General features: G+C 51.7%; 1 protein-coding gene across 1 annotated transcript; it reads right to left on the minus strand.

Annotated features, from left to right (window-relative positions):
- Positions 1-1,232: 1,232 nt before the first annotated feature.
- LOC142024675 (zinc finger protein RFP-like) lies at positions 1,233-22,419 on the minus strand. The gene is made up of 15 exons (XM_075016828.1): positions 22,012-22,419; positions 21,636-21,731; positions 19,328-19,558; positions 18,947-18,969; positions 18,315-18,427; positions 16,715-16,765; positions 16,163-16,222; positions 10,389-10,570; positions 9,676-10,110; positions 8,795-8,890; positions 5,079-5,309; positions 4,698-4,720; positions 4,044-4,159; positions 3,391-3,441; positions 1,233-2,851 (listed from the first exon to the last, which is right to left on the minus strand). Exons 1-15 carry the CDS (start codon positions 22,417-22,419, stop codon positions 2,334-2,336), a joined length of 2,634 nt encoding a protein of 877 aa, XP_074872929.1. The 3' UTR covers positions 1,233-2,333.
- Positions 22,420-27,374: the final 4,955 nt, after the last annotated feature.

A 27,374-nucleotide genomic window follows, 5' to 3' on the forward strand; every position in this document is an offset into this window, starting at 1 on the left:
GCTCCAGGATGCCTGGTAGCCCTAGGGATCTCCAGTGACCACTCCAGCCATTTCAGCAGTACTTTTATTGATAGCAGCAAACCAGTTTGCACAAGTAGGATTGAATCAATATAAAAATCCACGCCAAAGGAGCTGTGGTTTGCAGTGTTCAGCCATCAAGCATGCAGCTACGGTAGCAGGAGTTACTCTTTGCTCATGAGATGGATTATAATTGGATTACCTATTTTTAAAGGGTATAATATGCTTTGTGTGGCTTGCATTCCACCCTGAGCTTCAGTGAAAAAGAAATCGCATTCACTCCTCTCTCAGGGCTGCTTCCCCACTCTGACACTCTGAGTGCAGAAAATGGAGACCACCCAGCATTAGAAACGCTTTGCTTATAAAAGGCTTTGCTTAAGAAGCTCTACAAGGTCACAGATTCCCTGATGCTGGTGGGTAATCACTGCTACCACCCAAGTGAGAGGGAAAAAAAAAACCCTTAAACTCAGGAAGCCACACAGGGGATGTCTCCCTGAGCTCTTAACCCTCCCTCAGGAGTGAGTTTAGACACAAAGAGCTGTAATCTAAGAGCTGATCTTTCAGGCTAAGGCCTGAATATCCACAGACTTTTCCCTGGGCCCAAGGGATCAAATTATGGCCTTAAAAAAGGTAACTTATGCCCAAAATAACTCAATCAGCAGCACTTCCCCAGGAGCCAGCTTAGATTTACAATCTACAGAGCAAGGAATCACATCATTAACCAGAGCCATTGAGAAAATGGATAGTCCACACCAAATTTAAAATAACCATAACCTGATCATGTCTAACTACACATGTCCCTTCTAGTTACATATCTATGGCTGAGTAGCAGATGGTCAGGATTTACTGGATTCATTCCAACTACTTGGGAGCAATCATTTCTCTGTTCCTGCTGCATCCGCCAAGCAGACAAAGACCCCTCGGACTGCAGTTGTTCTCAGTTTAAAAAAAGTCTCCCTTCCTCCCATTGGCTCATCTGGCCGCCCCTTTTGGAGAGTTGTCTCTGTAAGGGTTAACCCTTTTCCCGCATTCATTCATGACGCCTCATCCGGACAATCCCCACAGCTGAGACCTGCTCCACTCTGCAGGTGCCCGGGGCGATTGGGTGGTTACAACAGGAAGTCCTGTGGCACCTTATAGATGAAGAGATATTTTGGAGCATCAGCGTTCGTGGGCAAAGACCTGCTTCATCAGACTCATGCAGTGGGTCTTTGCCCACGAACGCTGATGCTCCAAAATATCTGTTAGTCTATAAAGTGCCACAGGACTTCTTGTTGTTCTCGAAGATACAGACTAACCCAGCCACCTCTCTGATACTTGTGTGGTTACAGCAGAGGAACGTTTAAGATCAGGCAACTAAAAGCGGTACCAGATAAAAGGTATCAAGAAATCCCTCGAGAACCCTTTTGAGAAGCTCGGGACCCTCACTGCCTGCCATGGGATGTGAAAGGTTTTGGTTCATCAGGGTGACCAATCCCAAATTAGGCCTCTGCACCCTGGGATTTTCTAGGGTACAGCTATAATTCATAGTATGACTTCCGAGGTGTCATCCGGGGTTGATGCCACAGCCTTGTTAGCCCATTCTGCAAATAGCCATAAGGTGTCCTAAAACAATCCCTCAAACCCCTGGCCTTGACTTTCCTTGATCAGTAGGATGGCTGTTACCCGGGGGAGCTTGCTGTGATCTAACTTCTCCTGACGTTCCCTGAGATAACTAAGCCATTTCGTGCCGACGTAGGGCTAAAACATGCTGGCTGACATTTAGATCTGAGACCTTGCCCCAACAGGTGTGACTTGTTTCTTCCCACCTAGGAAGGGGAATAGAGCCTCAGAACAGAAAACAGGCCTATTTCACCAGCAGGTCTTTGCCCACGAAAGCTGATGCTCCAAAATCTCTGTTAGTCTATAAGGTGCCACAGGACTTCTTGTTGTTCTCGAAGCTACAAACTAACACGGTGACCTTTCTGATGCCTATTTCACAGTGCTTTCTTGCAGGAGAAATATGTCCTTGAGGTTCTTGCAGAATATACGGGAGCAGGAAAAAAAACAGGTTTGCCTGTTCATAAGTCAAGCTGTTACCTGGGCTCTATTGGATTAATACATGCAGGGGATCAGGACCCTAATTAAACTAATATGCCTGAAAAGCTAAAAGGCTACAACTCACAGCAGCAGCGGGAGGTGGAGGGACCCAGGCCAAAATGCTGTGTTCTGCCAGCGCCAGGCCCCTGGTAATCCCCCAGGTCACCCTCTGCCCAGGTCTTTTCTCTGCTTTAGATATCTTATGTTGGGTGATTCCTCCTCCTCTAGCGCAGTTCTTAATGATATTTGTGGTGCGAAAAACGAGGCTTCATTTTTAGAACTTGTACAAGTCGCCTTCCAAAGAAGGGAACAACCTTCCCCATGAAAGAGGCTGGGAAAGTGAAGATCGGCTCTCGGCCAGAGGGTGTAACGCCATAAAACATCACTTTCTGCCCTTCATAATCCAGATAAACTCCAATTTTTTCAGGGGTAGGACCTAGCTCCACAGCAGTCCTAGGGGCAGTGAGAGCCCATGACTCAGACCCTTTACTCAGCAAAGCCCAGACTCCCTCCTCGGGGGTAAATTTTGTAGCTCCTTCCTGTACCACAGATTCTTTAGCAAGGCCCAGAATCCACCAGTCTTTGTTCTCCACCTCTACCTCCCAGTAACACCTCCCGGAGGTGAAGCCCTTATATCCCACCACGCAGTCAGCAGGGTAAAGCCTGGTATCTTCCACGAATTTCTGTATCGGTCCCTCATTTACGGACACGACAGAACAGGGATTTGCAAGGTGTGGATCCTGAGTGACCTGCACTGTGTGACCAGAGAGAAAGAGAGAAAGTTAAAATCTGTCTTCACCACCAAATTAACCCAGGTGCTCACTCAGATGCTATCACTAAGGTGCCTCCTGCCCGGATAGGTGGACATGTCCTTTGAATTCAGGGCCACTTTCCAACTAGGCCAGCTGCATTACAAGCCTAACTTCCACTTTCAAGCTCTTATAACTCTATATGGAGATAAACCTCTCATAGAGCTGGAAGGGTGGTCATTGAGCCCAGTCCCCTGCTCTCTTGGCAGGATCAGCACCCTCCTTTTTTAAAAAAAATAATTACTTGCCCCAGATCTCTAAATGGCCCCTTCAAGGATTGAACTCACAACCAGGGGTTTAAGTGGTTACTGTGCAAACCACTGAGCGCCCCTTACCAGCTGGGTTTTAAGTGGGGACATAGGCTAACACACTCCAGTAATAAACCTTCAGAAGCTTTTTTCTACTCTAAATCTTAGCCCTGAGATTTTTAATGAATAATTGTTGTAGGAAAACATACCCAGGGGAAAAAAAAACAAAAACATACCTTCTTTCTCTGCCTTTGAGAGCCGAAAGCTGAGCTGGTAGGGCAGAGCCTCTGGAGAAAGAAAAGATCAGAAGAGATGTGATTTTTCCCCCCCATTTCTTGTTGGAAAATAGCCTGATGAAAGCTTAGGATTAGGTGGTTCCACCCCCAAACGTAGGGAAGATAGCTCTGGGCATCACAACACCCAACATTTCAGCATCCAGAAAAGCCACCGTGGTTCACAACGCCTGAATCAGGCTCATGGGCTCCCTGCACCACGGACAGGGAGAGAGATGTGCCCGGTGTTTTCCCCAAGCCCTGAAACTGGGGCGATGTTCAAAGAACTCTGGGGAAAGGGCAGAATGAGTACCGAGGAGGGGTGAAACTCTTAGAGCAAAGAGGGGCTGTACGGAACCACAGCCATGAATTGAGAATGTGTTTGAATGAACCTGAATGTCTACAGGTGCCCGACTGCCTGCAGTGCCTATGAGCTGTGGATCGCCATTCCCAGCCAACGGGAGAAACAGGAATCGTGGTCTTCCAGGGATTTAACCCTTCACTACCCCACCCACAAAGACGCCTAGCTGGAACCTGATAGGCCAACGTCCACCTCCTTCCCTGGTCAGAGGTGAATCTCCCCATAGCGTGACCCCAGACCACCAGAGCTCCGTTACCTTTGAATTTCTTCAGGGCCTCCTGCAGGCAAACGTTCCTTTGGGCACAGATGCAGAGCCTGTCCCTCAGGTCCTGTGGCACGGCCACCGGTTCCTGGCATGTCTCCTTCTCGCACCTGGAGGAGGCAAAAAAATTCTGTTCCTTTTTTTGTGGGAGAACGACCGGCCGGGGGCTGCCCTCAAGCAGGCTCGGGTCAGCCTCTAACTCCCACTGGCTGGTCAGTTGTCCTCCTCGCTGGAGTGTTTCAATGTCGAGATCCTCAAATGGGTGTTAACGAGACTAGGGGGCTCACAAGCTGCCCCCTGAGGCAGAAGGGTCTAATCCCATGGGAAGGGACGCTCCAGTGGTTAAGTAGTTGCTGCAGGACACTGGAGAGCTATATCCCACTCCCTGCTCTGCCACAGACTCTCCGAGTGACCCTGGGCAAGTCACTTGAGGCCCGATTTTTAAAGATGCCTCCTGGGGATTTTCCTAGCCAAGCCAGGCTCCCAGCTGCCACTGCCCGCAACTGAAGGCTCCCAACATGCTTATCTGCTTTGGAAAACGCCACCAAGTGCCAGTTTACATCTCAGGTGTATAAATACCCTGAACCCAAAGGGCCAATGGCCATCCAACACGGTGACGTGCCAAGGGAATGGGAAGGCGCCACGTACCTGCTCAAGGTGCTTTTGATGTCCTAGGAGAGAGAGAGAGAAGAGAGAGTTCAGGCTCACATACCCCAGGTTTAGGATAAAGGTTGTAATTTAGCACAGTGTTGTGTGAATTGACCTGTATAGTTTTCCTGTCTCTGATGCTAAACTCAGACTTAAGCTAGGATGTAACAAAGAGGCCTGAAATACCTGCCTGTGAAGCAGCAAAACTGTCTCTGCCTTAGCAATATTGGAAACGTCAAATTTTGTCAACCGTCGTTGTGCTAAAGGACACACTGACAGTCTCCACTGTGGGTCGGGAGCTCCCTGAGACCTTAAACTCCAGAGTTAATCAGAATCTCCCCCTTCCCCGGGCAGGGAGCTGGGTGTCTTTAACTGCCTCACCCGCAGGAATTCGCTTGTCGGCTGCTGTAACTTCTCTTCTATCTCGCTGATCAAGTCGCTGAGCCGGGAAATCTCCTCCGAGAGTTTGTTGATATTTTCAACCCGGAGAGTCACCATCTTCTTGTTCAGCTCATCCAGCTGGGCCAGCAGGAGTTGTTCCTGCTTCTCCAGGAACAGCCGCAGCTGCTCAAACTCAGACACGATTGTCTGCCTCTCCGCTTCGATCTCATCCTGCTATGCAGAGATGCAAACAGGGAAAGGACAAGTCAGGGCCTAGGGTTGCCAGGTGTGCAGTTTTCAACCAATGGAAACGGGAACCTGGCAGTGTCTGCTCAGAACTGGTGACAGAAAACTAGCAATCCAGTTACACGCAGTAAGGCGAGGGCTGTACTAGGCAGGTAAGCTGAGTGCAGATATGTCATTCTAGCGAGGGTAGGAGTCTGCAACCTGCCCCTCTGCAGTGCATGTGGCTCTTTAAGGACTTTTTTTTTTTTTAAGGACAGTCTTCCCCCGCCTTACGAGGGTGATTCATTCCTGAAAAACCTCTTTTAGGGCGAATTCTTGCAAGTCAAAAATGTAATCACCATTAATTTCAAAGGAAAAAAAAAAGTATACACCCCTGAGCCCCAAAATTTACACCCATTTATGCTAAAACTACTCCAAATCCCTTTAAATCTGGTGCCGGGGGTGGGCAGGGCAGAGCAGGGCACAGGGAGGCAGTCCAGTCTGAGCGCAGCTTAGGTTAAGCGGGGAGTGGGCGCTGCCAGGGGCTGGCCGTGTGGGGAGCTAGGCAGGCACAGGGGGCCCCCGGCTGGCGAGGGGCGACGCCTCACTCGTGCGGGGCTGCGCGGTGGTGAAGCCCCACCGCTGGCAGCCAAGATGGCAGCGGCGGGTGAGCCAGGCGCTAAATGGGAGGGAGCGCCACAGACAGCGAGCGGCGCCCTAGGCAGCATCGGGGCTGGGATGGCCTACGCGCAGAGCAGCGTGATCTACTGCCAGCACTCGGACAAGTCTACCTCCCCGCACAGACCGCCGACCCCCTGCACGGCCTCTTCGTCAAGACCAACGCGGCCAACTCCATCCCCTCGGTGCTCGCCTACCAGAGCCGCCAGCCTCCAGATCGGTCCTTGTAAATGTGAAGAAATGCCTTGTAAGCTGAAGTAGGGGTATTAAATGAAACTCCTTGTAAAGTTGAATTCTCATAACTCGACTGGGTGTATCTCAGGGTATAACTGTAATTTTAAACTAGAAAACCCCTCCTGGTTATTTTCGATGAAAGTTGAACATCTAAAAGCCTAGCAGTGAATAAGTCCAAGCTAAATAGCAGATGGCATGTGATCTCGAAATATCCCACCACTCCCCCTTTGATAGGTGCAGTGCATTGTGGGATAGATCTGGGTTTGGATCGTGTTGCTAATAAAAGTCGTGATTTTGAAAAAGAAAAGGGAGCTGGTGGCGCTCCTGCCAGGAAGGGCCCACGCGCTTTCGAAGAAGGAAAATGGAAAGGAACCGTGAAGTAACATCGTTGTAATTGAAGTTGGTTCGGGAGTGAAAGCCAGGTGCACAAACCCACATGTAAAGTGTAAGGAAATGGACTACGTAAAAAGTTTGTGAATGTTGTTCAGTAAATGGGTATCCTATTACAAATCACTGCGTGGGCTGCTCTTACGCTAGGGGTTACCAAAAGTACAGTTTGATATGATTTGTCAAGGTACATCTTGTATTTATATGCGTGGCAGCTCTGGTGTAATTGAGGTTTTTTTACTCAATTTAAAAAAAAAAAAGGGCTCTTCCTGTTATTTTGATAGCAAAGCTAGAACTGCCTTGTCTGCAGATCAACTTCCCTTACCCTAGGCTATACATCAGCAGTGGGGAATAATTTGTGCAGAAGGGCCACTCCATGAATTTTGGCACTGGTCACAGGCCGGCTGTGGGTGTTGGGCAGAAGGGGTGGGGCTGGGGGCTACCCCAGAGAGACAAGAAGTGTGTGCAGCAGTGTGCATGTGGTGGTGTGTGTGTAGGCCACAGACTGTGTGTGTGTGATAGTGACAGAGGGTGTGTGCCAGCTGCTGCTGGGTAAGTTGCTAAGAGAAACCATGCACTGTCTCTGGAAGGGAAATCTGTCCCCCGCTCTGCACTCCAGGGTCACTCACCAGCCAGGCTTCAGATTGGAACAGCTCCCCTGCATGTCTCCCTCTCCCCGATCCCTGCTCTGCAGAAATGGGGTCCGGGGCAGGAGAACACCCCGACTTTAGCATGACCCTCTCCCCGCTGCACAGCTAGCAGGAGAATCCTCGGAGCAGCTGGGCTGCAGACGGGACACGGTGGGAGAGTGCAGCTGAGCACCAGCTGCTGGCTGTAAGTCTGAATGCTCTGCCAGCTGCTGGAGAGAAATGTTTGGCAGGCTGGCCCCAGCCGCCGAGGCTGATTTTGCCCAGACTGGTATCTACCCAACATTGCACTATACATCCCCAAGCAGTGCCTTCCCCAGCTACCCTGCTACTTTATAGTGCCTCCCCTGCTCGAGGGATGGCAGGAGGTCATCTGGCCCAGCCCCTGGCCAAAGCAGGACCACCCCAACTAAATCATCCCAGCCAGGGCTTGGTCAAGCTGGGACTTAAAAACCTCTGGGGATGGAGATTCCACCACCTCTCTAGTTAACGCACTCCAGTGCTTCACTACCCTCCTGGGGAAGTAGTTTTCCTACTATCCAGTCTACACCTCCCCCTCTGCAAATTCAGACCGTTGCTCCTGCCGTCTGTCACCACTGAGAACAGCCTTTCTCCATCTTCTTTAGAGCCCCGCTGCAGGAAGCTGAAGGCTGCTATTAAATCCCCCCCTCAGTCTTCTCTTCTGTAAACTAAATGAATTACATGACCCGTGAAGAAAGGCTGAAAGAATTGGGCTTGTTTAGTTTGGAAAAGAGAAGATTGAGGGGGGACATGATAGCGGTCTTCAGGTATCTAAAAGGGAGTCATAAGGAGGAGGGAGAAAACTTGTTCTTTTTGGCCTCTGAGGACAGAACAAGAGGCAACGGGCTTAAACTGCAGCAAGGGAGGTGTAGGTTGGACATTAGGAAAAAGTTCCTAACTGTCAGGGTGGTCAAACAGTGGAATAAATTGCCCGGGGAGGTTGTGGAATCTCCATCGCTGGAGATATTTAAGACCAGGTTACATAGATGTCTGTCAGGGATGGTTTAGCCAGTACTTGGTCCTGCCAGGAGGGCAGGGGACTGGACTCGATGGCCTCTCGAGGTCCCTTCCAGTCCTAGCGTTCTATGACTCTATGACACAAGCCCAAACCCCTCAGCCTCCGCTCATAGGTCCTATGCTCCAGCCCCTGAATCATTTTCATTGCCCCCAGCTGGATGCTCTCCAGTGCACCCACATCCTTTCTGTCCTGGGGGGTGGGGCAGAACTGATGCAATACTCCAGATGTGGCCTCCCCAGTGCCCAATAGAGGGGAATAATCACACTCTAGCTCCAGGCCCCTTTGAAACACCAGCCCCCTCTGCAGTTTCCTCCCTTATCCCGCCCCCGCATTGGTGGGCCTGTGTGTAACTGCACAGCACAGTGAGAAATAGTCACCAGGCCCCCTCCAGGCCTCCCCTTGCAGTGTAGACAGAGCTCTGGCTGAACTAGACTGACACGGTCCCCTCAGAGGGGAACATCAGCCCTGCCTGGGGTAACTGCTGGACCATAACAACCGGCACCCACCAGATAGTCCCGGCTTTGCTTCTCCCCAGCCTGTTTCCACTGCAGCAGTTCTTCTCTCTCTCGCTTCAGGGTGTCCAGCCGGGCTTGAATTTGTTCCTGTGGCCATAAAGAACGACATCTGGGAGGGCCAGGGGGCTGAGAAGTCCCTCCTGACTGACACTGCGCTTTTCTTCCCCCGCCCAGAGACCACGCTGCGATGGATTTTATTACAGCCACCGTTGGATTAAAGGAAAAGGAGAACTAGATTTCACGCACAGACCGACCCACACTCAGACGCACCCGCTCGCATACAACACTAAATCAAAGGTTATTAGTGGGTACGGGGTTTAAAACTAATACAATAAAGTTCTTCCTCACTCAGCGCATCGTTAACCTGTGGAACTCCTCGCCAGAGGAGACTGTGAAGGCTAGGACTGTAACAGAATATAAGGAAGAGCGAGATCAATTCATGGGTGTTAGGTCCATAAAAGGCTGTTAGCCAGGGGCGAGGAATGGTGTCCCTGGCCTCTGATTGTCAGAGGCTGGAGATGGATGGCAGGAGACAAATCGCTTGATTGTTGTCTTTGGTCCACCCCCTCTGGGGCACCTGGCATTGAATGCTGTCAGCAGACAGGCTATCGGGCTGGATGGACCTTTGGTCTAACCCAGTATGGTTGTTCTTATGTTCTCTCATGCCCTTATGCAGGCGAACGCATGCAGAGGAAGCCAAGGAGCAGTCAGTACCACTCATGCTGGGGAGAGAGCCCAGGTCTGGGACCTTCCTCAGCCAGAGGAGACTAACTCCTGCAGAGTGATGATGGCGAGAAGAACTCAAGGATCTTTGCACCCGTCTTTTTGTACGTTTCAGTCCATACCTCCTGTCCCGCACAGCGATCCCCTACCTTGTACGCCTGGGCGGCCTCCTCCCTGGGGAGCACCGTGTGAGTCCGGTGGGCCTGGGACTCTCGGCAGATCACACAGATGAGAACTCGGTCCTGGTTGCAGAAGAGCTTGAATGCCTCCTGGTGCGCCGGGCACAGGTCCTCTCCTCCGCCCGGCTGGCCACTCAGCTGCTTGGCGACGGCCACCAGGTTCCCCAGTTGCCGGTTGGGTCTCAGGGTCCTCTGGGGAAAGGTCGCTCTGCACTGGGGGCAGGAGACGTCCGCCTGGGACTTCTCCCAGCAGCGGCTGATGCAGGCTTGGCAGAAGCTGTGCCCACAGTCTAAAGACACTGGCTCCTGAAAAAAGCTCAGACAGACGGAGCAAGTGGCTTCCTCTCGCAGGCTTTGCAGGGGGTTCCCTGCGGCCATGGCGCCTGCAGGCAGGGGTTTCCTTTGCTGAGCTCAGCCTGGGAGATGCTTGCTCACTCCAGAGGCCAAGTGGGCGTTTCCTTTCCCAGAACTGCTCAGGCTGTCATTTCCTGAGCTGCTGTGAGTTACAAGGCGAGAGAGGAGCCTGGGAAGAAATGAAACGGGCTGTGGCAAGAAAAGAAACGGGGGGGAGGGGGGAACAATCAACTCAACACTTGGTTGAGCTCCATTTTCACTTTGCGTTGGCGTCTACGGCCGTGGCGGCCAACCAGCTCTGAAGCAGTTGCCGCTCAAAATCTAATCACCTTCTTCTGTTCAAGCCAACGAGCCGCCTTCCGCTGGCCAGAGAGCCGCACGTGGCTGGTGCCACGGTATTGCATCGCCGCCGGCCACGCGTGGCGGACGGGACGCTGGTGAGGCTCAGCCGGCTTGGCCTTCAAATGCGGCTCTTCCTCGAGCTGCACGTGGGGTTTGCCACGCCCCACCACTTGGTGGGAGACGCACGTGGCAGCAGGGGGTGGTGGCAGCGGCCTCGGCAGTGGGTCTAGACACAGCCCCCGGCTACAGCACTGGTGAGTCGCCGGCATTAAATTAGACCAGGAGGGCTGGGGAGCCTGGCTCTGAGGCGTTTATTTTGAAGGGGCCTTTGGTGAATCTGGAAGGACGACGACCACCCGCGTGGCAATTTTTGAGTTCCTATTGGACCCCACTGGGCGAGCGCGGTAGCGACCACGGGGCTAGGCGAGGGCTACGCTGGCTGATTTTGCTGTAGCGTGACAGCTTGTTGCATGCAAAGCTGCAGAGGTCCAAGCCACTTTGGGCAGCACGCAGCAACCGAACAGAGGCAATGCTGTGGAAAAAACCACACAGGCTTTCTGCACCAGGGCTTCAGTGTTAGGGTAAATTTGTTTAATATGGAATTTTAAAATGGCTGCCAGTAAGGACTCATAAGACCATGACAACGGCCAGAGTGGGTCAGCCCAAAGGTCCATCTAGCCCAGTATCCCGTCTGCTGACAGTAGCTAATGCCAGGTGCCCCAGAGGAGGTGAACCAAAGACGATGATCAAGTGATTTGTCTCCTGCCATCCATCTCCTGCTTTCGACAAAAGGCACCATCCCTTACCCCTTGCTAATAGCCATCTATGGACCTACCCTCCAAATATTTATCGAGCTCTTTTTTAAACTCTGTTAGAGTCCTGGCCTTCACAGCGTCCTCTGGCGAGGAGTTCCACAGGTGGACTGTGCACTGTGTGAAGAAAAACTTTCTTTTACTAGTTTTTAACCTGCTACCCATTAATTTCATTTGGTGTCCTCTAGTTCTGATATTATGGGAACAAGTCTATAACTTTTCCGTATTCACTTTCTCCACACCCTTCATGATTTTATAGACCTCTATCATATCGCCCCTCAGTCTCCTTTTCTAGACTGAAAAGTCCCAGTCTCTCTAGCCTCTCCTCATATGGGACCCGTTCCAAACCCTTAATCATTTTAGTTGCCCTTTTCTGAACCTTTTCTAACGCCCATATATCTTTTTTGAGGTGAGGAGACCACATCTGCACACAGTACTCAAGATGTGGGCGTACCATAGTTTTATAAGACATTCTTCATCTTATTTTCTATCCCTTTTTCAATTATTCCTAACATCCTATTTGCTTGACTGCATTTGGTTTAAGATGACTCAGCAATTTACCTCAGAAGAAAAGGCGGGAAAACCAGGGTCAGGTGACTTAGGGTCCCCCTGGGTAACCATTGGTTATATAAGGAGGTAGCGCCATCCATCTTGGTCTCTCACTCTCCCCTGACAGATTGTGACTGGATTGTTGTGATATCAGAGGACAGTGAGATTCGAGACTAAATATACACATGCGCTCGACTTGACATTGAGGGGTGTGTATTGGTCCATTCTTTGAATCAGTTCAGCTTTGTTACACAAGAAGTCATAGACTTACCTGCACACAGGAATCATTTATCGGCACACACCACGCCGGACGACGTGTCAAATATTGAAGAGCTGAAGAAAGAAGAGAAGAAGACAGAAGAAAAGAGAAGGAAGACATCGCGGGCTCGTCCATAGATCAGCCTGGCATCCCACTTAAAACCTACCTGATCTGAATCGTGGGTTGAGAGACTTTGGGTGGGGTCAGTCTGTGTAAATTCTTGTATATCGATTATGTTTATTTCATTATTTCTTTTTACAACTGGATTGATAGTTAAGTTTACAGTATGGTTACGTTAGTGAGGTTAACTGAATTAAATAAATGGTTATATAGTTGTACCTCACCCTGTGTTCGGTAAGCGTTGATAGATGTGTCGGGGGGTTCGAGTTTTAAAAATCAATTAATTATCAGTTCACTGTTTCCTGCGATCAACAGTGCCGGGGTGCCAGGTAAGACTCCCGGGTTTATTACAACATCGCCCTCGGCCTCTGGGGGTGTCCTGATTTCACCTCTCTGGTCATCTGGTGGAGCTCTGCTGCCCTGGTGACCTCAGGGGGGCAACCCTCAGCCCCACCCTCCGAAGGCGTTGGGAATTTTGAACAGCGCCTTCTGGTTTGCCTGCCGACCCCCGCAGCGTTTGCCCAGCAATTTTCCCATCAACGTAACAGGGCGGAACAGGGTTCCGGCTCATTTTTAACACCTGTGTGTGGAATAAATTTTGTTATGCACCCGAGGCATGGGCAGATGCGCACCACTCACAGAAACACACACTGCTGGCTGTGGGCGCTCTGAAAACCAGCTGGGTGGCACCTGAATCTCTCCTGTCGGCCACCCAAGCGTGGGGTAAAGAGAGCACTGCCTGCGGACAGATGTCACAATAAATGGTGGAAAGGGGCCATGACAGGGCGCACTCCAGCGCAGGGTCAAGATACAGGAGCAGTGGGACACCCATAACCCCCCAAGCTACTGGTTCTACAAGGAGCAGGACAAAGTGCTTGATGGTGGACCTACCTGCCCTGTGCTGATCCCACTATGAGGCTGTATTCCATATTAAATATATATGGAGACACACATCTCATCGAGCAGGAAGGGACCTCAGCAGGTCATTGAATCCAATCCCCCAGGCTCTTGGCAGTATCACGCACCATGCTTTTAATCTATTTGCCCCAGATCCCAAGAAGGCATCCCAAGGATTGGGCTCACAACCTTCAGTTTAGCAGGCCAATGCTCAACCCCCTACAGTTGTTCCTGGGGCTTCTACGTAGCAGCTGAGCCCTTCTACCACTGAACCACCAGCGCTAATAGTGAGCTGAACTGCCCCAGTCCCTCGGGAAGCCCTCTCAAGGACTGAAGTCACGACCCTGGGTTTCACAAGGACACTGCACGAACCACCGAGCTGCTTCCCCTCTCTCTTAAGCGACGGCACTCGACTTGTGAATATGACTAGGACATAAGTGGCACCTGCTTTACACAAAATACTTCATGCAACATATCCTTCGAAAAGTTCCCCTCCGCCAAATGGCTCTGTTCTCGCCGGGTGCCTGTATCGCTCCTGTATGAGAAGTATGAAATAGCCTGTGTTACGCGAACAGATGCGCTAAGAGAGGACCGGTCAGGGCCAGGGTCTGCAACCGGCAGCTCCAGAGCTGCATGGGGCTCCCGCTGCTGTAACTGCAAAGTAAAAAAAGGAAAACCTGCTGATTACTTTTGATAAGCGGCGGACGTCTAAACGCCCAACAACGAACAAGTCAACGTTGCTACATAGCAAAGGGTAGGGCCGCATTTCTATGGCTAGAGTGGAGCTGTGCCTGCCTGGGGGGCTCGGCCCCAGTTCTGACGGGTGACAAAATGGGGCATTAAATCTCCCAAGATTGTTGGGCAGATCTGATAGGGCAGTGGTGGCCCCTCCACCTGCACCCCTTCCCGCCATGTGCCTCTCGTGCACCAGGGCATTGCCTCCCGCCCCCCGCCCTCGTCCTTGTGTCCTCCCCTCCCTCCCAGAAATGGAATGCTGCCGATCAGCTGTCCGCAGAGGTTCCACCCCCAGCCAGGTGGGGGCAAGGAGAGATGAGGCAGGAGATGGAGCCCAAGGGGCCATGGGCCATTGCAGCCACTGTGGGGAAGGAAGGCCACTCACACAGTGCCCCCCTCACCATTCACACCCGCCCACCGCAAGCTTATAGTAACCCAGATGCTTTTCTTCGAGCCCCCTGCCTCTCGCCTTGCGGCATTGGCTGCTGGGGTCTGTCTCGCCTTTCCAGGCAGAGCCGTACAAACTTAGCACCCTTAGGAGAAAGTGAAAGACCAGAAGACAGAAATAAACTTTATTCTGTGAAGTTGGTCCCCTGAATCTAGAACATCCAAACAATTAAACAAAGCAACACAAGAACAGAGAACTAGTCAAGCAGGGACACACTCTTATGATTTTTATATTCCTAAGTAAAGAGCAGAGGACTTTGTCAGACAACTAAGGCAGAATTTAAGCCAGGTCTACACATTAAACTTCCATTAGGATAACTATGTCCCTCCCCACCACCTCTCCCATGGTGCAGTCCTACCAAGTGACCTGGTGTAGACAGTTCTCTGCTGCTCTGCTCACTATGTCCCCCCCTGCAAGTGGTGCATCCTACCAAGTGACCTGGTGTAGACAGTTCTCTGCTGCTCTGCTCACTATGTCCCCTCTCCAGGTGGTTCAGGCCTACCAAGTGACCTGGTGTAGACAGGGCTCTGTTGCTCTGCTTGACCCAGCTACAGCCTCTCGGAAAAGTGGATTAACGACATTTCCAGGAGAAATTTTCCCATTGGCAGAGCAGTGTCTTTTCTTGAGCTCTGCAGTGAAACAGCTGCACTGGTATGCTTGTGCTCTGCAGCATTTAATTGTAGACCTGCCATAGGACAGGCCAGCTCTGCTAGGACCCTGGCAGCAGCTCCTGGGTTGCCCAGTTTGTGTGCAGCTGGAGGCTCACAGAGTTACAGAGACAGACATGTAAGAGGGACGACAAGTTCCATTCACAGGGCCATGCAGAGCAATTTGGTCTTGCCCCCTTGAGATTTTATTGCGAGGTTTGCAACACTTTTTCTTAAAGCCCCAGCTCCTGGAGCAGAGCGAGGGCTGGGGAAGCTCAGATTATATTACACAGACATTTCTAGTGTGGACTCCTGGGTAGAAAAGCTGGAAAACGAGCACATCTCAAAAACCTGAGCAAAATAAGTCAATTTTAAGAATGACTATTTAAGCCCAGCTCCTGAGCTTGTGGTGGTGAGGGGCTGGGGATCAACACATGGTTTTCACGTACTTGGGGCTGGCAGTGTGTGAGAAGGGTCACTTCAGCTGTCTCTACAAGGTGTGTTGTTTTCTAAATAATTTATGCCATTTGCACTATGCTATTTTGAAATTCCTTACTCTGAATTGGTGACGAATCCCACTGAAGTACGGGATAAGCAGCTATCAGAACCAGAATGCTACGCTAGGCATGGCAGCATGGTTTTGAGCATAGGGAAAAGCAAGAGCATTGCTATATCGGGATACCTGTGTGTGCCAAAATAGCAATTGTCACGTAGACACAGCTTAACATAGCCCCCTGCCTTTGCTCTCCTTACTGTGAGTGATACCCGTGAGGTCTGTCTTGGTCTTAGTTGTACGCAGCCCAGGGATCGGAGTAGTTTAAATTCTGGGATAGTACAACCCGGGGACCACGGTAGCCTGCATTCTGGTATCGTACAGGCCGGCTCCCAAAGAAGGGAACAGTCTTCCCTGTGAAAGAGGCCGGGAAAGTGAAGACCGGCTCTCTGCCAGAGGGTGTAACGCCATAAAATGTAACTTTCTGCCCTTCATAATCCAGATAAACCCCAATGATATGGGGGGCAGCAGGCAGGTCCAGGGCAGTGTTAGGGGAGGTGAGGGCCCAGAACTCAGACCCTGTACTTTGCAAAGCCCAGATCCCCTCCTCTGGCGTAAGGGTTGTCACTCCCGTGTGTATCACAGACTCTTTGGCAAGGCCCAAAATCCACTGAGGTTTGTTCCCCACCTCCAGTTCCCAGTAACATCTCCCGCAGGTGAAATCCTTATAGCCCAGCACACAGGCAGCAGGGTGAAACCTTTTTTCAGTAGATCCCATACAGTGGTTTTGGTAAACCTCACTCTGCTCTCTGGACACGAGGGAGCAGGGATTTTCCAGGTCTGTCTCCAGAGTAGTCTGCACTGCGGGAGGAAAGAGACGGGAGAAGAGTATCAAGGCCTGGCCTCGCTGCAGAGTTACCCCAGGTGCTTACTCACTTGCTAACCAATGTTCTAGCCATTTTTCTCCATCCATGAGTGGAATAATTTTTTTCCTGTGCGCCCAGCCATGTGCGGATGTTCACCACCCAGAAAAACCCACACTGCCAGCTGTGGGTGCTCTGCTGATTAGCTGGGCAACACGTGAATCTTTCCTGTTAACCCTAACACCCTTCCTGACCAGACAAAGCAACGCCACCTCGTTTAAGCTTAGCAACGCTTTCCATCCCAGCCAGCTGGTTAGACAGGCGAATGAGTTACAGCCTGGGTTCCATCTTGGCTCGGGCTGGTGTGGACACAGGCTGACGCGCCCCAGTAAAAACCCATCTGAAGATTTTTCTAAGCTAAATATTAAGCCTGAGGTTTTCATGAATAATTGCAATTGAGAAAGATCTGCAGGGATTCGGGGGAACTTACCCTCTTTCTCCGCCTTTGAGATCAGAAAGTTCACCTTGTAGGGCAGGTCCTCTGGAGAAAGGAAAGATCAAAAGAGAGGTGATTTTTACCTTTGCTTGTTGGAAAACAGCCTCGCTAAAGCTTAGGACTGGAGTACCACAAAGTAATTTAAACAAGGTGGCTCTGGGCATCACAACACCCAGCGTTTCAGCATCTGGAAAGCCACCGTGGTTCACAGTGCCTGAATCAGGCTCGTGGGCTCCCTGTACCACGGAGGGGGAAGAGATGTGCCCGGTGTTTCGCCCAGGACCTGTAATTGTGGTGGTGTACAAAACCCATGGGGAAGGGGCAGACTGAGGACCAATGGGCCTGATACTGTGTGGGTGAAGCTGGGCTGTACAGAACCACAGCCATGAACTGAAAATTTTTTCCACTAAACCTGAGTGGCTACATGTGCACAGATGCCCGCAGGTCCTGTTAGCTGCCAATCACCACTCCCAGCCAATGGGAACTGCAGGAAGTGACATGGGCTGGGCTACCATTCCCTGCAGTTCCCATTGGCCGTGGATCACCACTCCCAGCCAATGGGAGCTGCAGAAAGTGACATGGGCCAGGCTACCGCTGCTTCCAGCTCATGTTGGCCACGGACCACCATTCCCAGCCAATGGGAGCAGCAGGAAGTGATGGGAGCCAGGCTACTGCGTAGCCTGCAGCTCCCTATTCCTAGCCCGTGGGAGCTGCAGGAAGTGACATTGGCCTGGCTACCACTTTCTGCAGCTCCCCTTGGCCACGGCCAACAGCTGTGAGCAGCTGAGCCTGCAGAGGTTCAGGGAAACAAAGCCCCTGGCGACCCATGTCCGGCCCATCAGCCACTTATCGCCCACCCCAGGTCTAGAGAGCGCCTGGTCCTGTCTAGACTTGATCTCTCAGGGTCCCTTCCAGTCCTACGGTTCTATGATCTCCTGCCGTCCCCCGAGGATCTCAAAGCACTGGGGGCAGTCGCTCACTGTCATAGGAAGTAGCGTGGCCCTTACTCCTTCTGTCTAAAGATGGAGACACGGTAGGCGTTGGCTCTGGGATGTCAAACAGGGCAGGGGCCATGCGGTGGCCAACTCCCCTTGGCAGTCAGTGAGAGGTGTGTGCCTAATTCCCTTAGGCCCCTCAGGAAAATCCCTCCCAGTGAGTCTTTAACTCCACATTTTCTAAAGCAGCTGGTGCCTGGGCGTGTTGGAGATCCTGAGTGGCCATTTAAGGCACTTGGGGTTGGACCTGAGACCCAGGGGTGCAGGGGGGCCCCCCATCTCCCCCTTTGAGATGTGGTCCTGATCCCTCCACCCAAGGCCCTGTCACTGCCTCTCCTCCAGTGCACCCGAGCCTTGGGTGCAACCCCATCCCTGCGGGCGAAGCAGCCCCGGCTGAACTGCCAGTTGTCAGCCAGAGCTGATGTCCCACTGACTTAGGGGAGGGGGTGGAGCAAGGGTGGGGCCAGGGCTTGGTGAAGGGAAGGACTCACCTCCCCTGGCCATAAGGCCTGGAGAAGTGGCACCAGCCCTGAGTTCTCCCTTCCCCACCCACAAAGACGTCTAGCTGTGACCTGATAGGCCAGAGACGGCTCCGATACCTTTGAATTTCTTCAGGGCCTCCTGCAGACAAAGGATCCTCTCGGCAGAGACAGCGAGCCCGTCCGTCAGGCCCTGCGGTACGGCCACCGGTTCCTCGCACTTCTTCTCGCACCTGGGAAGGGAAAATAAATTCTGTTCATGCTTTTGTGAGAATGACCGGGCAGGGGCTGCCCTGCAGCAGGCTCAGGTGAGCCTCTAACACCCACTGGATGGGCAATTGCCCTCCTCTCCGGAGTGGTCAAATGGATGTTAACAAGAATAGAAGGCTCACAAGCTGCCCCCGGGGGAAGAAGGTTCTAATCCCATGGGAAGGGACTCTCCAGTGGCTATGAGGTTGCTGCAGGACTCTGGAAAGCTGTAGCCCACTTCCTGCTCTGCCACAGATTCCCTGAGTGACCCTGGGCAAGTCACTTGAGGCCCAATTTTTAAAGACGCCTCCTGGGGATTTTCCTAGCCAAGCCAGGCTCCCAGCTGCCACTGACTGCAACTAAAGGTGCCCAACGCACTTATCTGCTTTGGAAAACGCCACCAAGTGCCAGTCTACATCTCAGGTGTATAAATACCCTGAACCCAAAGGGCAATGGCCATCCAACATGGTGACATGCCAAGGGAGTGGGAAGGCGCCACGTACCTGCTCAAGGTGCTTTTGATGTCCTAGGAGAGAGAGAAGAGAGAGTTCAGGCTCACATTCCCCAAGTTTAGGATAAAGGTTGTAATTTAGCACAGTGTTCTATGAATTGACCTGTATAGTTTTCCTGTCTCTGATGTTAAACTCAGACTTAAGCTAGGACGTAACAAAGAGGCCCGAAATACCTGCCTTTGAAGCAGCAAAACTGTCTCTGCCTTAGCAATATTGGAAACGTCAAATTTTGTCGACCGTCGTTGTGCTAAAGGACACACTGACAGTCTCCACTGTGGGTCGGGAGCTCCCTGAGACCTTAAACTCCAGAGTTAATCGATCAGAATCTCCCCCTTCCCCGGGCAGGGAGCTGGGTGTCTTTAACCGCCTCACCCGCAGGAATTCGCTTGTCGGCTGCTGTAACTTCTCTTCTATCTCGCTGATCAAGTCGCCGAGCCGGGCAATCTCCTCTGAGAGTTTGTGGATATTTTCATCCCGGAGAGTCACCATCTTCTTGTTCAGCTCGTCCAGCTGGGCCAGCAGGAGTTGTTCCTGCTTCTCCAGGAACAGCCGCAGCTGCTCAAACTCAGACACGATTGTCTGCCTCTCCGCTTCGATCTCATCCTGCAATGAAGAGACACAAACAGGGAAAGGACAAGTCAGGGACTAGCATTGCCAGGTGTGCAGTTTTCAACCAGCGGATACGGGAACCTGGCAGTGTCTGCTCAGAACTGGTGACAGAAAACTAGCAATCCAGGTACACGCGGTAAGGCGAGGTCGATACTAGCTAGGTAAGTTGATTGCTGGCAGGTAAATCTAGTGAGGGGGGAATGGGTGAGGCACCATGTAAATGCAGTCTTTTGAAAATGCTAATGAGGCGTGGATTTAAATATCTCATGCCTCATTAGCATACTCCCGTGGGATCTCGCTTTTGAAAGGGGCTTCTTTCGAAAGGCAAACAGCCATGTAGCCAGAGTTCCCTTGAAAGCAAACCCCAATTTCAAAAGAAAAATTGGGAAGAAGGGAGCTTTCAAAACTGGGGTTTCCTTTCACGGGAAACCTGGCTACATGGCTGTTTGCCTTCCGAAAGCAGCCCCTTTCGAAAGCGAGATCCCGCAGGAGTATGCTAATGATGCGCGAGATATTTAAATCCATGCCTCATTAGCGTTTTTGAATGGCTGTATTTACAGGCCTCTTCTGAAAGGGAGGGGTAGCGTAACCCGGGCCAGAGAGACCAAGAGGGTGTTAGTGAAACACTGTGGGTGAGACACAGACAGTGTGACACAGACTGAGTGTGTGCTGTAGCGTGTACGTGAGGGGCGGGGTGGGTGTGTGCGCGTGCGCACTGGGTAAGTTTCTGAGTGAAGCCACCCTCTGTCTCTGGAAGGGAAATCTGTCCCCTGCTCTGCACTCCTGGGTCACTCATCAGCCAGGCTTCAGATTGCAGCAGCTCCCCTGTGTGTCGCCTCTCCCCGATTCCTGCTCTGCAGAGATGGGGTTCAGGGGCAGGAGAACACCCCGACTTCAGCACAACCCTCTCCCCGCTGCACAGGTAGCAGGAGAATCCTCGGAGCAGCTGGGCTGCAGACGAGACACGGTGGGAGAGGGCAGCTGAGCACCGGCTGTAAGTCTGCACGCTCTGCCAGCCGCTGGGAAGGCTGGAGAGAAATGCGTGATAGGTCGAATCCAGGCTCCTGCTGGAGCTTTTCATTCACACACGTAGCTACACACCATGGTTTGGCCACAGCCTATTGTGTAGGTACTCACAGGCTCAGCAATACGGGATAAGGGAGGCAACTGCATAGGAGCCCAGTGTGACAAAGGGACCTGGAGCTATGAAGTGATTATTCCCCTGTATTCGGCACTGGGGAGGCCAGATCTGGAGTATTGTGTCCACTGTGGGGTCCTCCAGTAAAGAAAGGACGTGCACATGCTGGAGCAGGTTCAGCGAAGGGCAACAAGAATGATTAAGGGTCTGGAGCACAAGACCTATGACCTATGAGGAGAGGCTGAGGGATCTGGGCTTGTTTAGTTTACAGAAGGGAAGAGTGAGGGGGGGATTTGATAGCAGCCTTCAACTTCCTGAAGGGGAGCTCTAAAGAGGCTGCAGAGAGGCTGCTCTCAGTGGTGGCGGATGGCAGAATAAGGAGCAATGGTCTGAAGTTACAGAGGGGGAGGAGTAGGTTGGATATTAGGAAAAACTCTTTCCCCAGGAGGGTGGTGAAGCGCTGGAATGCGTTGCCTAGAGAGCTGGTGGAATCTCCATCCCTGGAGATTTTTGACTCCCAGCCTGGCCAAGCCCTGGCTGGGATGATTGAGGTGGGGTTGGTCCTGCTTTGGGCAGGGGGCTGGACTCCATGATGTCCTGAGCTCCCTTCCAGCCCTAGGAGTCCATGAAACATCACAGGAGCTTCATCTCGTAGGGGCTACTAGGAAGGGGCCCCCAGCACCGTGCTCCATGCTGGACTAGGGATCAACAGTCCTTGGTCTCACCCTGCTACCCAGGCTGGAGAACGGAGCCTCCTCCACATTGCATCCCTGAGCCCACAGCAGCTGTCGGCCCCGCTGGTGACATGCACCCTACAGGCCACCTCCTACAGTGTAGACAGAGCCCTGGCTAAACTAGACTGACACGGTCCCCTCAGAGAGGAACATCAGCCCTGCCTGGGGTAACTGCTGGACCATAACAACCGGCACCCACCAGATAGTCCCGGCTTTGCTTCTGCCCAGCCTGTTTCCACTGCAGCAGTTCTTCTCTCTCTTGCTTCAGGGTGTCCAGCCGGGCTTGAATTTGTTCCTGAGGCCAAAAAAAACATGTCTGGGTTACTCTGCTTATGGATACCTTTATACACCCTGCAGCAAAAACACCCCTTGGCTCCACCCCTGCTCTCTGTTCAGGGACAGAAGTGCTCCCTGGATGGTTAGGTTACAGCCAGCAGTGGGTCATTGGTAGCCTTCAAGTGAGCTAGGCAGCCTCTCTCACACACATACACCCCTCTCTACATCACAGGCCCTGACCTCAGAGCTCATATAAGGACCACCGGACTCATGCCCCAACCCGCACAGCGATCCCCTACCTTGTACGCCTGGGCGGCCTCCTCTCTGGGGAGCACCGTGTGAGCCCGGTGGGCCTGGGACTCCCGGCAGATCACACAGATGAGAACTCGGTCCCGGTCGCAGAAGAGCTTGAATGCCTCCTGGTGCGCCGGGCACAGGTCCTCTCCTCCGCCCAGCTGGCCGCTCAGCTGCTTGGCAATGGCCACAATGTTCCCCAGGTGTCGGTTGGGCCTCAGGGTCCTCTGGTGAAAGGTTTCCCTGCACTGGGGGCAGGAGATATGGGCCTCTGACCCTTCCCAGCAGTGGCTGATGCAGGCTTGGCAGAAGCTGTGCCCACAGTCTAAGGACACCGGCTCCTGAAAAAAGCTCAGACAGATGGAGCAAGTGGCTTCCTCTTGCAGGCTTTGCAGGGGGTTCCCTGCGGCCATGGCGCCTGCAGACAGTTGTTTCCTTTGCTGAGCTCAGCCTCAGAGACGCTCACTCTCTTAGGAGTCCCAAGTGGGTGTTTCCTTTCCTAGAAACTGAGTCTTTACCTGAGTTGGTGTGGGAGGAGCCAGGGAAGAAATGAAACTTTCTGGCTGAGGAGATAAAAGAAACTGTTGGGGAAAAAGTCAACTCAGCACTTGGCTGAGCTCCATTTTCAGTTTGCTTTGATTTACGACCGTGGCGTCCCACCAGTTCTGAAGCAGTCGCGGCTCGAAAACTAGCCACGTTATGCTGTTCAAGCCAACTAGCCGCCTTTCGCTGGCCAAAGAGCCGCATGTGGCTGATGTGTTAGAGATTAGGGGATGTCTACCCCAGCAAACTTCTGTGCAGCGTAGCAGCCTGGGGAGCCCCAGCTGCAGAAGTCCACGCAGTGCCAAGCTGCACAATTGCAGGACTTTAAAAAAAAATAAATAACCCAGCTTTCTGCATCAGGGCGCCAGGTTAGACACCCGGGTCTATTACAGCATCACCCTCGGCCTCTGGGGGTGTCCTGATTTCACCTCTCTGGGCATCTGGCGGAACTATGCTGTCCTGGTGACCTCAGGGGGGCAACCCTCAGCCCCACCCTCCAAAGGCGTTGGGAATTGTGAACGGCGCCTTCTGGTTTGCCTGGCGACCCCCGCAGCGCTCGCCCAGCAATTTTCCAAGTCTCCCATCGACATAACATCGCGTGAAACAGAAACACATGTTGCCCTTCCTTTTCAGAGTGCGAGCTCATTTTTCCCACCTGTGATGGAGTGAGGGCGCATGTGAGACTCACGCTAGCTGTATGCGTGACAGGCTAGAGATGCCACCCTGGGGTTGTAACCTAAGCTGGCAGGTAAAACCTCTGAGCTGAACAAAGAGCAGGGAGGAGCCGAGCTGGGTTTGAATCGGAGGCAGCAGTTGGAAGGTGGGGGAGAGGGAGTTGGAAGGCAGCCAGCCTGGTGAAGGGGGAAGCTACACCCCAGAGGGGCACCCCTCGGGCTCCTCTCCCCAAGAGGGGTTGGAATGACTGTCTCTGCTGCCTGTACTGACACCTCTGCACTGAGCTGGGCCTCTGTCGACTAATAAACTTCCTGTTGTACCCGCTTAGTGAGAGTCACTCCTGCCTGCAGACGGGGTGCAGAGCTTGGGAACCCCTGAACCCCGTCACACCACCCATGTGTGGGATAAATTTTGTTCTGTTCACTAAGCCATGTGCAGATGCGCACCACCCACAGAAACACAGGCTGTGGGTGCGCTGCTAATCACCTGAAGCTTTCCTGGGCAGCTGCCCAAGCACTCCAAATAAGGTAACCGACTGTGGACAGACATCACACTTAACGACGGACAGGGGCCATGATTCGGGCACACTGCAGGGTAGACTTGCCTGTGCCAGCACAAAACCCCTGTCGCCAGCCCGTTGTGCCGGTAGAGGCACGCCCACAGGGCACGTTTACTGCCGGCAGCTGCCTGGGCCGGCACTGAGCTCTTGCATGGTGATGCTAATTAGATGCAAAATTATGCTAACGAGCATCCATTTGCAATTGCGAGGCGGCTCATTAGGACGAAGCTGCTAGGAGAAAGGGGCCAGGTAGACGTGGCCTTTGGGTGCCTGTATCGTTCCTATGTTTGAAGTTAGAAATATAAAATATCGACCTGTGTTAATATAGCAGCTGCTATAATTGCAAAGTTAAAAAAAAACCAAACAAACCCTCCTGATTATTTTTGATACATAATAGTGAACATCTAAACGCCCAACAATGAACATGGCATATCTAACTGGCAAACAACATGTGATCTTGAGACATGGGATATGCCCCCCCTTTAATACATGTGGTGCATTGTGGGATATGATGCCGCCTCTGTGTTTCGATTGTGTGGCTAATAAAGCCTGGATTTTGAAAAGGAAGGGCAACGTGCCTTTTAAGAAAGAAAACTGAAATTGTGTGAAGTACAATTGGCATCACAGAATCATAGAACACTAGGACTGGAAGGGACCTCGAGAGGCCATCAAGTCCAGCCCCCTGCCCCAGTGGCAGGACCAAGTACTGTCTAAACAATGCCTGGCAGACATCTATCTAACCTGTTCTTAAATATCTCCAGTGATGGAGTTTACACAACCTCCCTTGGCAATTTATTCCACTGTTTGACCACCCTGACAGTTAGGAACTTTTTCCTAATGTCCAACCCAAACCTCCCTTGCTGCAGTTTAAGCTCATTGTTCCTTGTCCTGTCCTCACAGGGGAACAAGTTTCCACCCTCCTCCTTATGACACCCTTTTAGATACCTGAAAACCGCTATCATGTCTCCCCTCAATCTTCTCTTTTCCAAACTAAACAAGCCCAATTCTTTCAGCCTTTTTTCATAAGTCACATTCTCTAGCCCTTTAATCATTCTTGTCGCTCTTTTCTGGACCCTCTCTAGTTTCTCCACATCTTTTTTGAACTGCGGTGCCCAGAACTGGACACAATACTCCAGCTGAGGCCTAACCAGAGCAGAGTAGAGCGGAAGAATGACTTCTCGTGTCTTGTTCACAACACACCTGTTAATGCATCCTAGGATCATGTTTGCTTTTTTTGCAACAGCATCACACTGTTGACTCATATTCAGCTTGTGTTCCACTGTAACCCCGAGATCCCTTTCTGCTGTAGTCGTTCCTAGACAGTCTCTCCCTATTCTGTATGTATCACTGAAAGAGATTCAGGAGTGAAAGGCAGGAAGACAGAGGTACAAACGCACCCAGGTGAAGTGTGAGGAAATAGAATATGTAAAAAGTTTACCAGGCACAGGTGCTTCAGGTGCTGCCTGGCAGATTGGCAGAGAGCCCAGCACAACCAGCGTGTGTGTCTACTGGTGGTGAACATCCACACACGCCCCAGTGCATATAAAATTTATTCCACCCATGGATGGAAAAAATTGGAATGCTGGCTGTGACCCCAACTCTGTGCCAAAGCTGGAGGAGGATGGAGGGTCTGGCCCAGCAGAACAGGGTGGTGGGGCATTCCCGAGGGTGGGCGGGCATGCAGCCTTCAACACATCAAGTGACACTCTCAAGGGACTGATCCTACCACATCAGTGCAGCAGGGAGAGCCATGGGCTCAGCCTGGAGCCCTGGAAAGCTGCTGGTGATTTTAGGCGAGTTTTACTTAGGGTGGCAGGCGAACAAAGTGCTTCCTGATTTTTTTTTTTTTCCCATTTTCCCTTTGATCATTTCAGCTACAGGCAAGAGAGGCAGGAAATCAGCATAACGAAGGAGATTCAAAAGGAGCGTCAACTTCACAGGCTTCCAAGAGATGAGAATCAAAAAGGTGCATAAAAGAGAATTTAAAAACGGATCACAAATCCCGAACTGGCAGGGAAAAAGCTGCCTGAGAGCAAGAGGGTCAGATGCCCCCCGCTCATTAATTTCTGGTCTTCCCCCCAGGTGGCAGATCAGGTTTCCAGCCTCACAGAGGGCATGTGACGTGAAAGCAAAAGAATTAACCTCCTGCTGCTGCAACACCATGGGGCAGTAAGGTGGCAGCCTTTGCTACTGCAAGATGTAACAGGCGCTGCCTCATTCCTGGCCCTATTCCTTCTGTTCCAGGCAGCCAGCGGTCGCCCGCAGGTTTCCAGAGAAGGACACAGCTGTGGCTTTTTAGGGTGTGGGAGAAAAATGACTCTTGAGTCTGTATTTTAGGGACTCTTTCTCAAGCTTTCACTTACAGGGGCGTTGCGCAGCTGCATGCCGTCGACCGTGACCATTCCACATCCCAGGACTAGGTGTTCTGTGAAAAAAAATTGGATGTGGCAACACTTTTCCTTCTCCCCTATTAAACACACAGTTAGGTGCGTGAAAAAGACTAAGTATCGGAGGGGTAGCTGTGTTAGTCTGGATCTGTAACAGCAACGAAGGGTCCTGTGGCACCTTATAGACTAACAGAAAAGTTTTGAGCATGAGCTTTCGTGAGCATGTGCTCACGAAAGCTCATGCTCAAAACTTTTCTGTTAGTCTATAAGGTGCCACAGGACCCTTCGTTGTTGAAAAAGACTAAGGTATTTGAATAGCAGCGAGACTGTAGGTATATTCAGACTTATAATGCACATCAAATCCAGGATTGGCAATGCCACAGCAGCATTTCAAACCCTGTGGCCAGTGTGGAGATCGCACATCTCTGCCGAAACAAAGCTGAGAATCTTCAATTCAAACGTAAAGCCCGTCCCGCTGTGTGCGTGTGAATCATGGCGCACCACAGAGTCCTCAGCACACAAACTGCCGACGTTTTTGAAGAGATGCCTGAGGTACGTTACAAATAAGATGGCAAGACAAAGTCACGAATGGACGTCTGTGGACACAACCAGACCAAGAGCCAGTGGGGATCCAAGTCAAAAGGAGAAGATGGGGATGGCTGGGACATACTTTGAGGAAACCCCCATCCAGCATTGCTCAGCACTCCCTAAAACAGAATCCTCAGGGGAAACGCAGCCGAGGAAGACCCCAAATAACACGGGGGAGATCTACAGTCACGGAAGCACAAGAACTGGGATACTCATGGGGCCAGATTGAAGCCATTGCTCAAGATAGAACTGGGTGGAAGAGCCTTGTGGATGACCTATGTCCCACTCGGGGTTCACGGGTTTAACTTTAACCTAATGGCAGAGTTAAGTGACTTGTACCAAAACGATCAGACAATTTGGATGGTTCAGAGAAATCATGCGATGCTGCACCTGGTGCAAGGAATGAGGCTGGAGAGTTGAATCCTAATATTAAATGGCTTTCTAGTAACAGAGATAGGTGTAATAGTAACAAAGAGGGAGCTGTGCTACTCTATATACTATCAAAACAAAAAGCAGTCCAGTAGCACTTTTAAAGACTCACAAAATAATTTATTAGGTGATCAGCTTTCATGCAAGAGACCCGCTTCTTCAGCCCAGAGCCTTACCAGAACAGACT

Source organism: Carettochelys insculpta, chromosome 22 (genome assembly GCF_033958435.1).
Source record: "Carettochelys insculpta isolate YL-2023 chromosome 22, ASM3395843v1, whole genome shotgun sequence".
In the NCBI taxonomy this organism is placed as follows: domain Eukaryota; kingdom Metazoa; phylum Chordata; order Testudines; family Carettochelyidae; genus Carettochelys; species Carettochelys insculpta.